This window comes from Canis lupus, chromosome 6 (genome assembly GCF_048164855.1).
Source record: "Canis lupus baileyi chromosome 6, mCanLup2.hap1, whole genome shotgun sequence".
Taxonomy (NCBI): domain Eukaryota; kingdom Metazoa; phylum Chordata; class Mammalia; order Carnivora; family Canidae; genus Canis; species Canis lupus.
In genome coordinates, this window is record NC_132843.1 from 11,930,608 (window position 1) to 11,947,322 (window position 16,715).

A 16,715-nucleotide genomic window follows, 5' to 3' on the forward strand; every position below is an offset into this window, starting at 1 on the left:
TAAGAGTAAGACAAGAAATAATGCTAGCATACACTAAAAAAATGTAATGTTACTTTCTAAGATAGATTTCCATTAATCACCCAAAACTAATCAACTTATTTTCTAAAATTCAGTAGAAAGATTTGTCAGAGATAAATTTTCAAATGTTAACAGCCATCTAAGGGCAAATTTAGGAGATTTAGGAATACAGGTAATTTTTAGACATTTAGTACACTAACATATTGAATGGAGATGATGTATATCAAGATTACCTTTAACTTCATTATCCAGAAAACTTCATTATTCAGAATTATAATACATAAAATATTATTAACTGAAAATTTTTCATGTATGGTTGATAGGAGTAACTATACCATGATACACATTAAAACGCTTACTGAACTCCTCAAAATAAAGAGAAATGGAAAAGTAACTTAAGTATCAGGTCATATTAATCAACCTATTTTAAATATAGTCTAATATTTCTGAAATTTGCATTATTTATACTTTTATTATCAACTGCATCCAATAATTAATTCACTTTTAAACAAAACCATTTCATTCCTATACTAACCAAGAAAATGTAAAGCTAACTACGGTATATAAAAAGAGCAAGCAAACCTGTTCACTGTTAAGAATATTTGCTTTATCCATCATAAAACCAAACTGGATACAGTATGTTCCCACTTTGTTAGGAATTGCTTTATCCCTATGTTAGAAAGAAAGAGATAAGATTACTGATACCTTTTAAATAAAAAGGGAAGGTATTCAAAACATCAGCATTTCTACTCCTTCTACAAAAAGTAAATGAATAAAAAAAGAATGACTATCACTATATTTGCCTTCATTCAACAAATATTTCCTGTAATATGAGGCTTTATCCTAGGTCCCAAGGGAGAAACAATTCAGTTTTATTTATTTATTTATTTATTATTTTTTTTTACAATTCAGTTTTAAATCATATGAATCTCTGAATGTGGATGGAAAAGAAAACAGACTGCTACTGGCCCAGGTAACGGAAACAAATGTAAACCTGACCTGGAGAAAGAAAATACTTTAGGCTTCAAATTATTTCTGTAAATATTCATAAGCAAAACGTATGGTAAACAACAAAAAATAAGAACAACAGAAATAAGAGCCCATTGAATCAGACTAAAAGGAACTTGAGACAGGCTTTGATAAACTCTGGTTACTGATTCTTAGCATAATTACAGACAGGATTGAAAATTCTGAAAATTCCAACAGAGAACTAGGCCTTAAAAAACAAATAACACTAAAAATACTGAATAGAAATTGATAATTGAAAGATGGATTTAACAGCAAATTGGGTACACTGAGTAGATATCAGTTACTGAAGGTAGTTTAGAAGAAAATATCTAGAAGAGAGACAATAAAGAATGGCAAATAGAAAGAGGATGAAAGAGTACATTGTAAGAACTAATATGCCAGAAAAAGAAGAGGGAAAGAATAAGCAGAACCCAACAAAAAAGAATAGAAATAATTACTTTTCAAGATAATAGTAAGGCTGGGGCACAGGGGTGGTACAGCTATTAAGGGACCAACTAATGGTTTTGGCTCATGTGATCTCAAGGTCTTGGGATAGAGCCCCTCATCTGCTTAAGACTCTTCTCCCTCTCCCCTGACTCACACACGCGTGTGCACACAGACACACACACTCTCTCTCTCAAATAAATAAATCTTAAAAATAATAATAGTAATAAGGATGACAGCTAGCTTCTCAACATAAATAAAAGGATAGCGAAGGTTGGCTTACAAGTACTGCAAGAAAGAAACTGCCAATATAAAGTAAAGTATCATTTTCAAGAAAAATACTATTCTAGTATGAAGGTGTGATAGATATATTTTCAAGTAAAAATGAGATAATTCATCATCAGGATGTACACTAGAGGTAATAAATACTAAAAGAACTTCTCAGATGCAAAATGATCCTAGATGGAAAACCTGAATTGAAGATTAACAGAAACCTTCAGAAATGAGTTAATAAAGCTACGTGAACACTAACTATATGAAATAATTATGTATTGATAGATTTAACACACACAACAAAGGCATCCAAGTTGCAAGAGGGAGAATGGTGTTTAAGTGTTTTAAGATTCATGCATTGACCAAGGAGAGGGTGAAAAATGCAAAGTGTCATCACACACCGGTATAGTATGTAATTATGCATGTTGTAACCTCTCAAAAAAAAATCATTTAGAGAATAAGAAGACCAAGTTAATAAAGAGTAACACATGATAACTAAAAACACTTAATAAATCTAAAAGGAAAAGGAACAAATGATAGTAGAATCAACTGAAAAACTGTAAGGTAGAGTAAAAAACAAGTGCTTCTGGTAATTATTTCTAAGATCTAAACTTTTCAATTAAAGGATTATTAACGAAGGGATGAGCACTGGGTGTTATACTATATTTTGGCAAATCGAACTCCAATAAAAAATATACAAAAAAAGATTATTTAAAAAAACCCATTATGCCATCTATAAATGATCATTTAAAATATAAGGACACAAAAATAATGAAAAAAGATATTTATACAAATACTAATTCTCATGATCCCTAAAGTGGTTTCTGCATGTCACTTATGTGGAAAGTTGGTATACTGTTACCAAAGCAGACTTCCAAGCAACAAGCATCACTAGAGAAAAAAGTAGATACTTCATAATGATAGCAAATTCAATGTGTCAGAAAAATATAATAATGTAAGTCTATATGTAAAGAATAACACAGCCTTAAAATGTGTAAACACTAACAGAACTCAGAGGGAAAATAAATTCACACCCATAATGGGAAATTTACCACACGGCTTTAAAATACATATACATGGCAAAGTTTAAAATACATAGAAAAAATTTAATTACAGAAAACTGAAACACAATAATTACCAAATTTTGAAGTAATGAACATAACACTATTTTACATGCAGCTCATATTATTTTCTACTATATGGAATATGTTTACAAAAACTGATCATATGCACATATTACAAAAACAATTATCAGTCAGTTTCACAGGAATGAAATTACACAAGGCAGGCTCTGTGACCATAGCAGAATTAATCTAGAAATCAATAACAAAGAGTAAGAAAATCCCATGATTTAGAAATTAAACAGTACACTTCTGAAAAACAGCCATGGGCAGAAAATGAAAATAAAATAGAAATGAAAACATATTTTGATCCAAATAACAATGTAAAAACTCTTGGGAAATTTATAGCTTTACATACATATATATGTATATACAGGCTGAAAATAAATGTGTTAAATAACTAATCTCAAAAAAAAAAAAAAAAACCAATCTCAAGTAGTTTTAAAAAGGCAGAAGTTGGTTCTTTGAAAGACCTACAAAATTTACATCTCCAGGTATGATTAACCAATTAACAAAAGTACAAATAATTGAATGAGAGATAACTACAGAGTCTACAAATTGTGAACAACTTTTAAAATTTAGCTAAGACTGACAAATTGAAAATTGTAAGTTACCAAAACTGAGCAGAGATGACACAGGAAATACAAATAGTCACATAACTGCTGAATTTGAAGGAACTGAATCCATTAAGTACAACCTTCCTCCCCTAAACTCCAGGCATAGATGGCTTCACTGATGAAATCTACCAAACATTTAAGGAAGAAATAATGACAACTCTCACACAAGATCCAGAAAATAAACCAAGACTTAGGGACCACTTCTCCCAGTTACTGTAGTAAGGCATATATGACCTAGATTCCAAACCTAAAAAGAATATATAAGATAGTATAGGCAATCTTGACCCATTAATGTAAATGTAAAAATTCCAAACAATTAGCAAAACAAATCCACCAACACATTTTGGTAATGGGCCATGATCAAACTGGGTTTACTCCAGTAATGCAAGACTGGCTGAATGAACATACAGAAAATTAATGTTCTGCAAAACTCAGTACATTAAAAAAGAAAGCAAAAATATGACATATTACTTGAATAGGTGATGAAATGTAATGTCAGTTCATCATAAATAGAAAATTTTCTTACTAATGATTACAAAGAACGGTCTGATAAAGATACCTACAAATGAAATTCAGGATTGGGAATGAAATTAGGATGATCACTCTCATCATGTCTATTTAACATTTTACTGAAGGTCCAAGCCACTGCAGTATGGCAAGAAAAAGAAAATGCACAATGACTAGAAAGTAATCAACCTATCATATATTCACCGACATGAATGTGCAAATATTTTGAAATCTCAAAGAATCTGAAATTAAAGAGGCTAGGAGAGATGCTGGCTACAATGTGAGTAAACACAAATCATCTAGATTTCAGTAACAACAAAATAAAAAATTTTAAAGGATTTTTTAAAAAAAGATTTATTTATTTATTCATGAGAGACACACACACACACACACACAGAGAGAGAGAGAGAGAGAGAGAGTGAGAGAGAGGCAGAGACACAGGCAGAGGGAGAAGCAGGTTCTTCGCAGAAGCCTGATGTGGGACTTGATCCTGGATCCTGGGATCACGACCTGAGCCAAAGGCAGCCACCCAACTGTTGAGCCACCCAAGTACCCCTTTAAAGGATGTTGTTTAAAATAGCATCCAAAATATTAATTATCTAGGCATTATGCTGAGTGAAATAAGACAGAAAATTATAAATACTCTAGTATTTTTCCCAAATACTCTATTATTTCACCCATATGTAGAATCTAAAAACCTCAAATTTGTAGATACAAAGAAGAGATTGATTATTGCCAGAGACAGGGACTGGGAGATGGAAAGTTTCAGTTAAAAGGAGAATAAGTCCTGAGGAAGTAATGTATAGCATGGTAAATATAGAGTTAACAATGCTATAGTGTTTATTTGAAAGTTAAAAGAGTAAATCTTAAAAGTATCCAATATAAGAAAAAAAATTGTTGCTATTAAGGTGATGGATAGTAACCAAACTACTATGGAATACATCCGGATGGATGGATGGATATATATCTCTCAAATCATTATGTTGTATACTTTAATACAATATTATATGTCAATTATATCTCAATAAAACTGGAAAAGATATCAACTAATTAAAAATTAACCTAAGGAAAAATGTATGACACCTTGTTTCAAAATTTTATGAAATGATGTAAGAGAAAATAAAGAAATTTAAATAGAGGAATATGACATACTGTAAGATTGTAAGATTTTAAGATTTTCCCAAATTTTTACTGTAACAAAAATCCCAACAAGTATTTTTTTTTAAGGATTTTATTTATTTTGAGAGGGAGAGAACGTGAACAAGAGAGAGCACAAATGGCAGGGAGGCACAGAGGGAGAAGGACAAGCAGACTCCCATTTGAGCAGGGAGCCCATCACAGGGCTAGATCTCAGGACCGTGAGATCATGACCTGAGCTGAAGGCAGATCCTTAGGCAACTAAGTCATCCAGGTGCCCCCCAATAGATATTGTTATTAAAGCTGTGTTACTGAATATTTGATAATCTGATTCTAAAATTTATATGGAAAATAAAGGGTCAAGATACGCATGAAGAACAAGGTTAGCAGACTTGTTTTATAAGATACCAAACTTATCAAGAAGGTATGGCAAAATATAGAGAAATAGGCAAAGAAATCAAATGGAGTAAAATATACACATATTTGGACATAGGATTTAAAGATGGCATTGCAGGGGGATCCCTGGGTGGCGCAGCGGTTTGGCGCCTGCCTTTGGCCCAGGGCGCGATCCTGGAGACCCGGGATCAAATCCCACGTCGGGCTCCCGGTGCATGGAGCCTGCTTCTCCCTCTGCCTGTGTCTCTGCCTCATTCTCTCTCTCTCTCTGTGACTATCACAAATAAATAAAAATTTAAAAAAAAAAAAAAAAAGATGGCATTGCAAAAAATTGATCTCAAGAAATAAAGCAGCCACAACTGTTTATAAAGTTTTATACATACATAAAAACAAATGGCCCACTTTTAATATAACTCACAGCATTCATTAAAAATATTAATTCCAAAAAATATTAATTCCAAGTAGAACTGTACAAATTATAATTTAAAAACTTTACAAAGTTAGGAGTGCTTGGTTGCAACAGAAGAGTACGCAACTACTGATCTCAGGGTCATGGGTTTGAGCCCCACGCTGGGTGTAGAGATTACTTAATTAAAAAAAAAAAAGTTAACAAAGTAGATGCAAAGCCCTGCTCACAAGCTTAGCCTTTGGTTAGCATTTGTGAACTCAGATTTTAGAAAGGTTCCCACCATTAACTGCTAAGAGTGATTCACAAAGCTTAAACTGTTTCTACAAATAATATGGCTTATGACAAACTGTTGCTTTCCTTCTGGGAATCTGAATTCTGATATGCGCAGGCAGAGGACCCTTATACGACTAGCCGCCTAAAAAACTCTTGAGTGCTAGTTCTCTGATAAAATTACCTGGGTTGGCAGCATTTTTAACGTGTTATCATAACTTGTTGGGCAATTAAACAAGTCCTGTGTGACTTCACTGGGAAAGAACCCTTGAAAATTTGTGTATGTTTTCCCTTGGACATTGCCCAATGCATCTTTTCCCTTTCCTGATTTTGCTTTGTATCCTTTCACTGTAATAAATCATAGATGTCTGACTATAAATAGACTTCTGTGAGTCCTCCAAATCAATCATCAAACCTGGGGTGGTCTCAGGAACCCTCAACACAATTATACAGAATAGCTTCAAGGCTTAAATGTAAGGAAATTACTTCTTAAGGACATTAAACGGGCTACCTAAAAAGGAGAAGATTAACAAGTTTGATTATATTAAAAAATAAGGACTTCTGTTCAAGATATCATACAGTCCAAAAGCAAGGCAATGGAATAGGCAAAGATGTCTAACAAAAGGCTTATCCCCAGAATATATAGAGAACTGCTACAAATTAATATGAAAAAGAAAACTCCACAGAAAAACTGATAAGCCATAATGGCACTTCACAAAAGGTTATCCAAATGGCCAATAAATACACTATGAAAAGAGAAACACAAAACTAAACTTAATATCACTACATACCCATAAGAAGCAAAGCAGAAAAGACTGATAAAACCAACTGTTGGGGAGAATGTAGAATGGGAACTTTCATAACTGCTGGTAGGAGTATAAATGGTCATAAACACTTTGAAAAACTTCTTGGCACCAGCTAATAAAGTTAAACATACACATAATGTAAGATCTAGCAATTATCCAGCAATGAAAATAAATGAATTTATAGCTACAAGCCATGAAAAAGATTAAGTTATAATGCTGAGTGAAAGAACTTGTTTTTTTGTTTTAATTTTTATTTATTTACGATAGTCACACACACACACATAGAGAGAGAGAGAGAGAGAGAGAGAGAGGCAGAGACATAGGCAGAAGGAGAAGCAGGCTCCATGCACTGGGAGCCCGACGTGGGATTCAATCCCAGGTCTCCAGGATCGCGCCCTGAGCCAAAGGCAGGCGCTAAACCGCTGCGCCACCAGGGATCCTCCAAGAACTTGTATACAAAAGATAGTACATATGGAGTTTAAAAATGGGCACAACTGAAGAATTTGGGGATGCAAAGAAAACCAACTCAGGAGAGAGTTTAGTGTGTGAGTGTGTGTGTACGTGTAGCAGGAAGGAAGCAGGTAATGATTGGGAGGGGCACAAGGTGGGGCTTCCCAGGTCCTGGCACTTGACTTCAGTAGTGGTTGTACAGAAATTCACTTTGGGAGAAGTCATAAAACTGCATATCTTTTTAAGTTTATGAATTTTCTATTTGTTTTTAAAGGTTAAAAAGTTGAGATTATATGCAGAACACCAAACACAGTGACTGACACACATTAAGAATGCAAATATTTTCATGTATTCAAATATACCCAATATATGGAAATATATTTTATTTGTATAATTGACAATGTACATGATTTTTAAAAATCTTTCCTTTTAACCACTTTTTAAATTTAATTTTTTAAATTGAAATACAGTCGACATACACTATTATATTAGTTTCAGAGGTACAACACAGTGACTCAACATTTATACATATAAAAAAGCGACTACCACCACAATAAAACTTGCTACCATCACTGTACAAAGTATTTGCATATTAATGTAAATACCTATTAATTATATATATCCTCTAAGCTATAGACTGCATCCTAATGTTTTATTTTATAATTGCAAGTTTGCACCTTTCAATATCCTTTCCCTATTTTGCCCATCTGCCTACACAGCAAAGATTTTTGTTTAAGATTGACCGATTGAATTGATTGAAAGAGCAAGCAGGGGGAGGTGTAGAGGGGGAAGGAAATGGAAGAATCTCAAGCAGACTCCTGGGTGAGTGCAGAGCCCAACGTGGGGCTCAATCCTACAACTCTGAGCTAAGATAGTGTTTCTTAAGTCCCTGTCTAGTATGTTTGCCATCAGGGTTTTCAGGAACAGCTTTGGCTGACTTGTTTTTTTCCTATGAATGGTGGACACTTTTGCTATTTCTTGGTCTTGAGGTTTTTATTTTAAAAGCTAGACTTGGGGGCAGCCCAGGTGGCTCCGTGGTTTAGTGCCGCCTTCAGCCCAGGGCCTGATCCTGGAGACCTGGGATCAAGTCCCACGTTGGGCTCCCTGCATGGAGCCTGTTTCTCCCTCTGCCTGTGTCTCTGCACCTCGCCCCCTCTCTATGTATCTCTCATGAATAAATAAATAAAATCTTTAATAAAATAAATAAATAAATAAAAACTAGACTTGGGTAGTTCCAGCCATTCTTCAAATACTGTCTCTCCCTCTCCCTCTGCTCCTAACCCTCAACTTGTACTCTCCCGTCTCTTTCTCTAACAACAACAACAAAACACAACAAACACCTATTGTAAAGATGCTCAAAGAACTGAAGCAACATGTGGAGAAAATCAAAGTGGTATAGGGAAAAAATGGAAGTATCAATAAACAGAAAAGCCGACAAGAAACCAAAAACAAATTCTGGAGCTGAAAAATACAGTAATTGAAGTGAAAATTTCAGTACAGGTATTCAAAGGCAGAGTTGAGTAGAAGAAGAAAGACTTACTAAATCTGAAGATAATGGATATCATAGTCTACAGAACAGAAAGGAAAAAGAACTGAATAAAAGTGAACAAAACCTGAGGGACCTTTAGGACACCAGCAAGTATCCTCTCACCAGGGGAAGAGAGAGAGTATTTCAAAAGGCAAAGACAAGAATATGGAGAGCAGTAAGAGAGAAGTGAATCATTACACACAAGGGATTCTCAAGAAACTGATCAGATATCTCATCAGGAAGTCTAGAGGCCAGAAGGCAATGGACCAATATTCAAAGTGCTTTAAAAAAATATACTGTCAGCCAAGAATCCTATATCCAGCAAAACTGCCCTTGAAAAGTGAGGGGAGGGCAGCCTCGGTGGCTCAAAGGTTTAGCGCCGCCTTTGGCCCAGGGCGTGATCCTGGAGACCCGGGATCGAGTCCCACATCAGGCTCCCTGCATGGAGCCTGCTTCTCCCTCTGCCTGTGTCTCTGCCTCTCTATCTCTCTCTGTCTCATAAATAAATAAAATCTTAAAAAAAAAAAAAAAAAGAAAGTGAGGGGAACATTAAGACATTCTCAGATAAACAAAAGCTAAGTGAGTTCATTACTTCTAGACCTGGCCTGTAAGAAATGTTCAAGGAAATACTACAGAGTAAGATGAAAGAACAGACAATAACTTGAAACTACATGGAGAAACAAAGATCTCAATAAAGGTAAATACACAGGCAATGATAAATGCCAGTATTATTGTAACAATGTTTATAACCGCATTTTTTGTTTTCTACATGATTTAAGAGACTAATATATTTGAAGAAACAAAACTTAGTCTAAAAGTTAAAAGAACATTTCTCATTTAAAAATAAATGAAAGAAATCCTGGACATAGTCTATTCAAAACCAATTTTCCTATTTCAAAGTAGAAGTCTAGAACAGAGAAACAAAAATTCAAGTGAATTAAATTTAAAGTCATATAGTTAAACCATAAAAAACTAGTTCAATGTGTTTTATTTCATAACATTTAAGCTCTGAACTACAGAAACCTCCTATATAATAACATAAAGTGCTCTGACAATGTTATTTTTTTGATGACTTTAATTGTTTTGAAAGCTAATATAACTATCACAAGTCTCTCCCCAAACCATTTTACAAAGCTTACAAATAATATACACATTTTCTCAAAATACTTCCTGAGAAAAATTAAGAGATACAAACATATTCTTTTCAATCATAAACTATTTTTCCCAAGTTGAGCAGACAAGTACCATCAAGGCTGAAATCACTTTGTAAACATTATGCACAAAAAAATCAAATGATTTGAGAAATACCTGAAGTAGAAACAGCCATCTTCCTTGTCATTATCTTTTATTTTATTACAACTAAATGTTTCTGCCTAGAAAGGAAATAGGGGTGAAGGTGGGGGAAGGAGAAATCACATTTAACATATAGTATATTCAGGATGAAACTTTATATTATCTTTCCCAAATGCAAATACAGATCACATCTGGATTTATAAATACATACATATCTTTACATGCATTTTAAAATTTAATAATGGGATAAGTCATGATGATATACCATTATTAAAGGGCACAAAATAGATCTCCATGGTGGTGACACAGTTTTAAGGTAACAGCTGCTTGATGGGACAGTATAAATCTAGGAAGCTAGTTTCCTAAACACATAATTAAAATGAATCATAAATCCTGAAAGGCATTGTTAAATTAAGACACTCTAATATGCTTTAGCTTTCAATTTTAGGTTCACACTGTCCAATATGGTAGCCAATAGCTCCATGTGGCTACTGAGCAACTGAAACATATCTGGTTCAAAAAGAGATGGGTACAAGCATAAAATACACAGGAAATTTCAAAGAATTAGTAACATATATGGATGTAAAATCTCATTAATAAATTTTAAAAACTGAGTATACACTGAAATAGTAATTTGATGTTAGGTTAAAATTAAATTAAAATTTTTCTTTTTACATTTTTAATGTTGTAACTAGAAAAATATAAATATCATGTGGGACTTGTATTATATTTCTTTTGGACTGTGCTCTTTTAGACCTCAAACTGTTCTCATCACTCCACCCCCCTTCTCTATCCTGCAAGTGTATCAATCATATCTCTTTACTATCTCATTGTCAATATTATCTCTTAGTGGTATTCAATGGCTTTTTGCCCTATGCCACTGTCCTTCAGATAATTTTAAAGTGTAATATAGCTTAAAAGTTTAAGAAATATCACAATGTAGGCTGCTTTTTTCGAAAGGCACCAACACTTAATTTTGAGACATACTGATATATTTTTAAAATCTCAAGTGATGATGCAGGTTAATGTCTAGTTCTCTAGTATATTTAATTTTAAGTACATTTAATTTTAAGTTAAATGTAAGAGCTAGTTTAAACTTTGATAATGCTTTCCAGAACTCACATTTGCTGGTGGTCGGTTCCCACTGTTAGACAGCTGCCACATTTTCATGGAGATACGTGCTGGATTAATATTTTTAATGATACTGTCATCTTCAGAAATAACAGTAATCATAAAATCTGTCATGATGAATATTAAAAATTATTTTCTAGTCCATTTAATGGATTTGGTTAAATAACTCTATGTCTTAAACTATATATCTTGTTTAAATATTAATAATGAAATTCTGAAGAAAACAATCAGCATTCCCCAATCATGTCTATAAAAATGTACTAATCAAAACAGACAACTCTCTCTAGTGCTAAGTCTCCTCCAGAAATGTAACACATACATCTTTGCTATTACTAGTCCATTGTCTTATTTTCAGTCTGTAATGCTATAAAATTACTAGGCAAGACCAAAGGTTAGACTGGATACTCATATTAAACCTAGGTTTAAGGCAACTGGTCATAAATCCTTATGCTTTATATATTTTGGGAATATAGTGTTTATTTTCTCTCATGATTTTTTTAAAAAGATTTTATTTATTTATTCACGAGAGATACAGAGAGAGAGAGAGAGAGACAGACAGACAGACAGAGACAGAGACAGGCAGAGGGAGGGGAAGCAGGCTCCATGTAGGGACCCCGATAGGGGACTCAATCCCGGGATTCCGGGATCACACCCTGAGCCACCAAAGGCAGACACTCAACAACTGAGCCACCTTGGCGTCCCTCTCTCATGATTTTTAATAGCATAGGGTAGCTAAACTATTATTACATATAGTATTCCCCTTATGTTTATCATTCATTTGGTACCCATATGATAGATTTACTTTTTTAATCACAGGAAATAGGTCTTATCACCCAAAACAGATTCATAATTATGATTATAAAAGTTGTATATATGTAACTTATTAAAAATGATTAATTTTCTATTCTAAATGTTTTGCTCTGCTTGTTTCTATTCTTTATAATTATGTATAGGAATTTATCCATTCAAGAAAACAGAGGTCTTCAATGGTAATGGTAATAAATACCATTTCCTATTGACTTGGCACCTGCCGCACTCCACTGAAATTATTTGCTTAAGAGTCTCTTGCATTAGACAGTTCCAATAATGAATATGACAATTTCCATTGAGGTCTAAGAGCCCAATTTGTTCTAGAGCATCTTTAATCATAAATTCTGATGTGATGTATTTTCAAATTAAGTTAAGCAATCCTAGTTCTAATTATTTGGTTGAAGATGACATTACAACCTATTTAGTAGAGCCCCCATATTTCTTGCCATTGCTAAATGGCAGAACTTTTGCAGAGCTTCAAATCCAGTGAATGAACATTTACAAACTCAATTACAACAGGCTCTCAGTTTATGTAGAAACTTTCAGTTTATTCTTAACCATTAAGGGGAATGAATATAGGACACAGAGATGAAAGAAAACAAAACTAAGACAAACGTACTTTCTTTGCCATTTAAAAGACTATCACAGGCTTGTTTTTTGTTTTTTTTTTTATCATGCCTAACATAGAAGATAACTTATTCCTTTAATGTAAAAAGCAAATTATCATTACAAATTTATTTGAAATTTGTCACTTACTCACCAGTGAAAATACCCCCTGCTAGAAAGGAAGCATCTTTGTCATATTTAACATTGAGACGAATAGGTTTTTCAGGGTCTGGAAGAATCATTAACTTAATTATAGGTCCTTCTATGATATTCTTGTTATAGATGGCTCTAACATGCATCATATGTTCTCCTCTAACAGGGAGAGGGGAAAAAAACAGACAAAGGGTTCAAATTACATTAGTTAGAACTTAAAAATTCTGAGACAATTTACACAAAGTTTAACTCATTTAAAAAACCTCTTTATTCCTGTTTAGTTCCATCTCCTTCCACTAAATAGAAGGCTAATTATTACTCTTAACCTTAACAAGGAATAAGAAACATCAATCTCTATAATACTAACAACTATCAAATTTTTGGTTCTTACCTAGGGGCATAAACACTGAACACTCCCAAATTAGCCCTGCCCCTTTCATCTGTTTTATGCTGTTGATTTGAAGGCGTGAGCTAAAAACAAAACAAAACAGTAAATTAGAAAATTCTAGAGATCAAATTATTTTCCTCTATTACAATGTTCCTTTCCTCCATTACTATTTTAAAAGTTTCATTTGCACACACTTTTAAAATCTTTAATGTCCTAATCTGAACTAGTAGAAATAACGTGGTACATAATTACATAACCCAAAGGACAATAATCACTTATCTTTACCGATTAAACTACAATTTAGTGTATTTCTGTTATTAAGTTGCAGAATTCAATGTTCACTGTTTCAATAACATTCATATTTCAAGTGAAGTTTGGTTATATAAACACTGAAGGCATATTCCAAAACTGGGGGTTGAAGAGAATGGCACAGGTGAAATAAACATAAATACATGTTTAAGCCAAGGCATCGTAATACTACTATTATACTACAGTATAATAGTATGTAATACTATATACTGTTATTTCATCTTTCTCGCTGTTTACTCAGATGTGCTTCTTGTATCTGTTGCAGTTATGACTCTCTCAGTGATGACCAAAGTTTACTTTCAAATGACTAAGAATCAATGGTACTAATCATTGGTTAGAAAAATCTCTCAGCTTTCTACAAATGCTTCTCTAGAAACTAAAATAATATTCTTATTTGTGGCAAAAAAATAATCAGTTTCTCTTCTAGAAGCAAATATTAAGAATAAAAGTGAATTTGTAAACTGTTGTAGCAGAGTATCAGACTCTTTCCTAAGCCCTAATTCCTATTTCTGCTTAATGGAACCTAAAAATTAGGTAATTATGGTACATGCAAACAAAAAAGGCAATAGTTACACAAAAATGAGAAGGAATATCAAAATGACAGAATAAAATCCTGTATTTGTACCCATCTCATTTACTCTCTGATCCACTCTCAACTCATTTTTCTAAAGCAAGGCTTCTATTTTAGGTTGTATAGCAAGCAATATCATAGTCTCTTTAAACAGTCTTTAAGAATTTTACTATGAAAATAAGTTCATGTGGATCACAAGCCATTCTTGGCACTTTAATCTTCCAAATGATATAGAAGATCAACTTGTCAGGTCCTGGAAATCTCTTAGCATTCTTATTGAACTAATTAATGGAGAACTGAATATTTACATAATATCAACTGTTTTCATCCAATAAAATTATAAAATGTTTATAGAGGGATACTTAAACCCAGCTGAATATAACCCCAGGAACTTTCCATGTTGCTGGGTAACAACCTGACTGGGACAAATTAATTTTCTTCAACAGGAGGGTCTGTGTCAAAATACAACTTTGCAGCTGGCAGCTTCACCTATTTTTCCTCATGGGGGGCCCTCCAACTCTGTAGTAGGCGAAGTGCCCACCAGAACCTAAACAACTGGCTATCCCATGGCTCATGCAAATAGGTGGTACCTAATCTTGGACTTCTTGGTATCAAGCACTATGTTTACCCCCCAAATGTTACAAGGCCATATTTATGCTTGCCCCATACCCTAGAAATACAACTTGGTATCAGTGTACCAGCTATGCCCAGGCCCTGGTAGCTCTCCGTAAGTATGTAGAGGACAGGTACTCACACGACTCAGCTTGTAAGGTTTTTGAATATTACTTGTTCCTTAACCCATACTGCAGGTCATTCTATTTGCCTTACTCACCTTCTCAGGTGAGTTATCTATTTATCCTATTCTGAAATTCAAATATTATTATTATGTAATAACCACTCAATCATAACTATAGAATGTTGCCCCTTGTTACATTGCTTCCAAGATAAAAACTTTACTTCCTCAAAATAATTATCAAAAATCTTTGATTTAAACTAAACAATAATAATAAAGGTTATATAAGGCTATATTTTTAAAAATATGACATCTAATAACACTATCATAACAATAAAACTCAAAATTTTAAGTAGAAGAAAATTATGTAACGGATATTTAAAACCTACCTTTAAATTGTTAGCTTTTATGAGACTTATTTTAACTTGTGATACAGGTGCTGGATTATCCCACTGATCACAAAGCTGAACAATGAGAGGATTCTGTAATTCTCTTCCATTTATCACTGGAATGGACTAAAATAGATATAAGTATTTTAAGAAGCACTAAAACATATGTGCCAAACAATGTAATTACTACTTGTACACATGTTAAATGATTAACTTTTATCTCTGTTCTAGTCACAAGTGGCTTCTGTCATCAATTAAACTTTTGAAAGTCAAATTATATGTCACAAGTGATCATCTTCCTATAGAAATTATCAATATAATAAAGAAAAAACAGCATTTGACATTACTGGCTTTTTTTTTTTTTTTTTAAAGATTTTATTTACTCACTCATGAAAGACACAGAGAGGTAGAGGGAGATGCAGGTTCACTGCAGGAAGCCTGATGTGGGACACAATCCCAGGACCCCGGGATCAGGACCTGAGCCAAAGGCAGAAGCTCAAACACTTAGCCACCCAGGCATCCAACATTACTGGCTTTTAACACATTCCTAAGTTATTTATTAGAATGACTTTAATGGAAATAAAAGCCTATCTTAGGTTCTCAGATGTAGTACTGGCTGTTATAGTTTAGCTCCTCTGTCAATTGTCAGTACTCTGCCATTCTACATGAAGCAGTAATACACAGCTTTCTAGTGCTCCTTAAATAGGACTAGTCACTGATAATCTACAGTCTTATTGGTTTAAAATACTTCCTGCTTTTTCCCTCCTTTATGTGAGGCTTGTGTAATGCTGGGAATTTGCCTGTTGACCTAGTAATACTGAACATATCAAAGGAAACACATTGTTCAGTGAGAAACCTGATAAAGTTCCAGTCTAATATGTCAGATTTTAAAAGTTAAAAAAAAAAAAAAAGAAGATGGGAGAGAACAAACTAGTGATAAAGTAAAGCTGATTTATCATCTCCTGTCAATAATGATCCCTGTGTTTTCTCCAATCACAGGGAGGTTGTTGGTTAACAAGTAACATTAGGAGGTTGCTAGAAGTGGGAAAAAAATTAATAATCTGTTTCAGGCAGAACTTAATTTTTTTTTAAAAAAAGATGCCTTTGAGGGATCCCTGGGTGGCGCAGCGGTTTAGCGCCTGCCTTTGGCCCAGGGCGTGATCCTGGAGATCCGGGATCGAATCCCACGTCGGGCTTCCGGTGCATGGAGCCTGCTTCTCCCTCTGCCTATGTCTCTGCCCCTCTCTCTCTCTCTCTCTCTCTGTGTGACTATCATAAAAAAAAAAAAAAAAAAAAAAAAAGATGCCTTTGAGACTAGTTTGGTTAAAATGCTTGACTATATTCCATC

At 33.8% G+C, this 16,715-nt stretch overlaps 1 protein-coding gene across 10 annotated transcripts in view; it reads right to left on the reverse strand.

The window, feature by feature from the left end:
* The window catches only part of SMCHD1 (structural maintenance of chromosomes flexible hinge domain containing 1), a 146,321-nt gene that overhangs the window by 42,573 nt on the left and 87,033 nt on the right, over window positions 1–16,715 (reverse strand). For all 10 annotated transcript variants that reach the window (XR_012032366.1, XR_012032365.1, XR_012032364.1 and 7 more), the window contains exons 30-35: window positions 15,368–15,493; window positions 13,369–13,448; window positions 12,979–13,136; window positions 11,400–11,515; window positions 10,293–10,357; window positions 601–688 (exon numbers count right to left, since the gene is read on the reverse strand). Coding sequence is in view for 6 of the 10 variants with exons in the window: in XM_072828948.1 (XP_072685049.1) it covers window positions 601–688; window positions 10,293–10,357; window positions 11,400–11,515; window positions 12,979–13,136; window positions 13,369–13,448; window positions 15,368–15,493 (633 nt within the window). In the remaining 4 variants the exon portion in view is untranslated. The remainder of the gene's footprint in view (window positions 1–600; window positions 689–10,292; window positions 10,358–11,399; window positions 11,516–12,978; window positions 13,137–13,368; window positions 13,449–15,367; window positions 15,494–16,715) is intronic.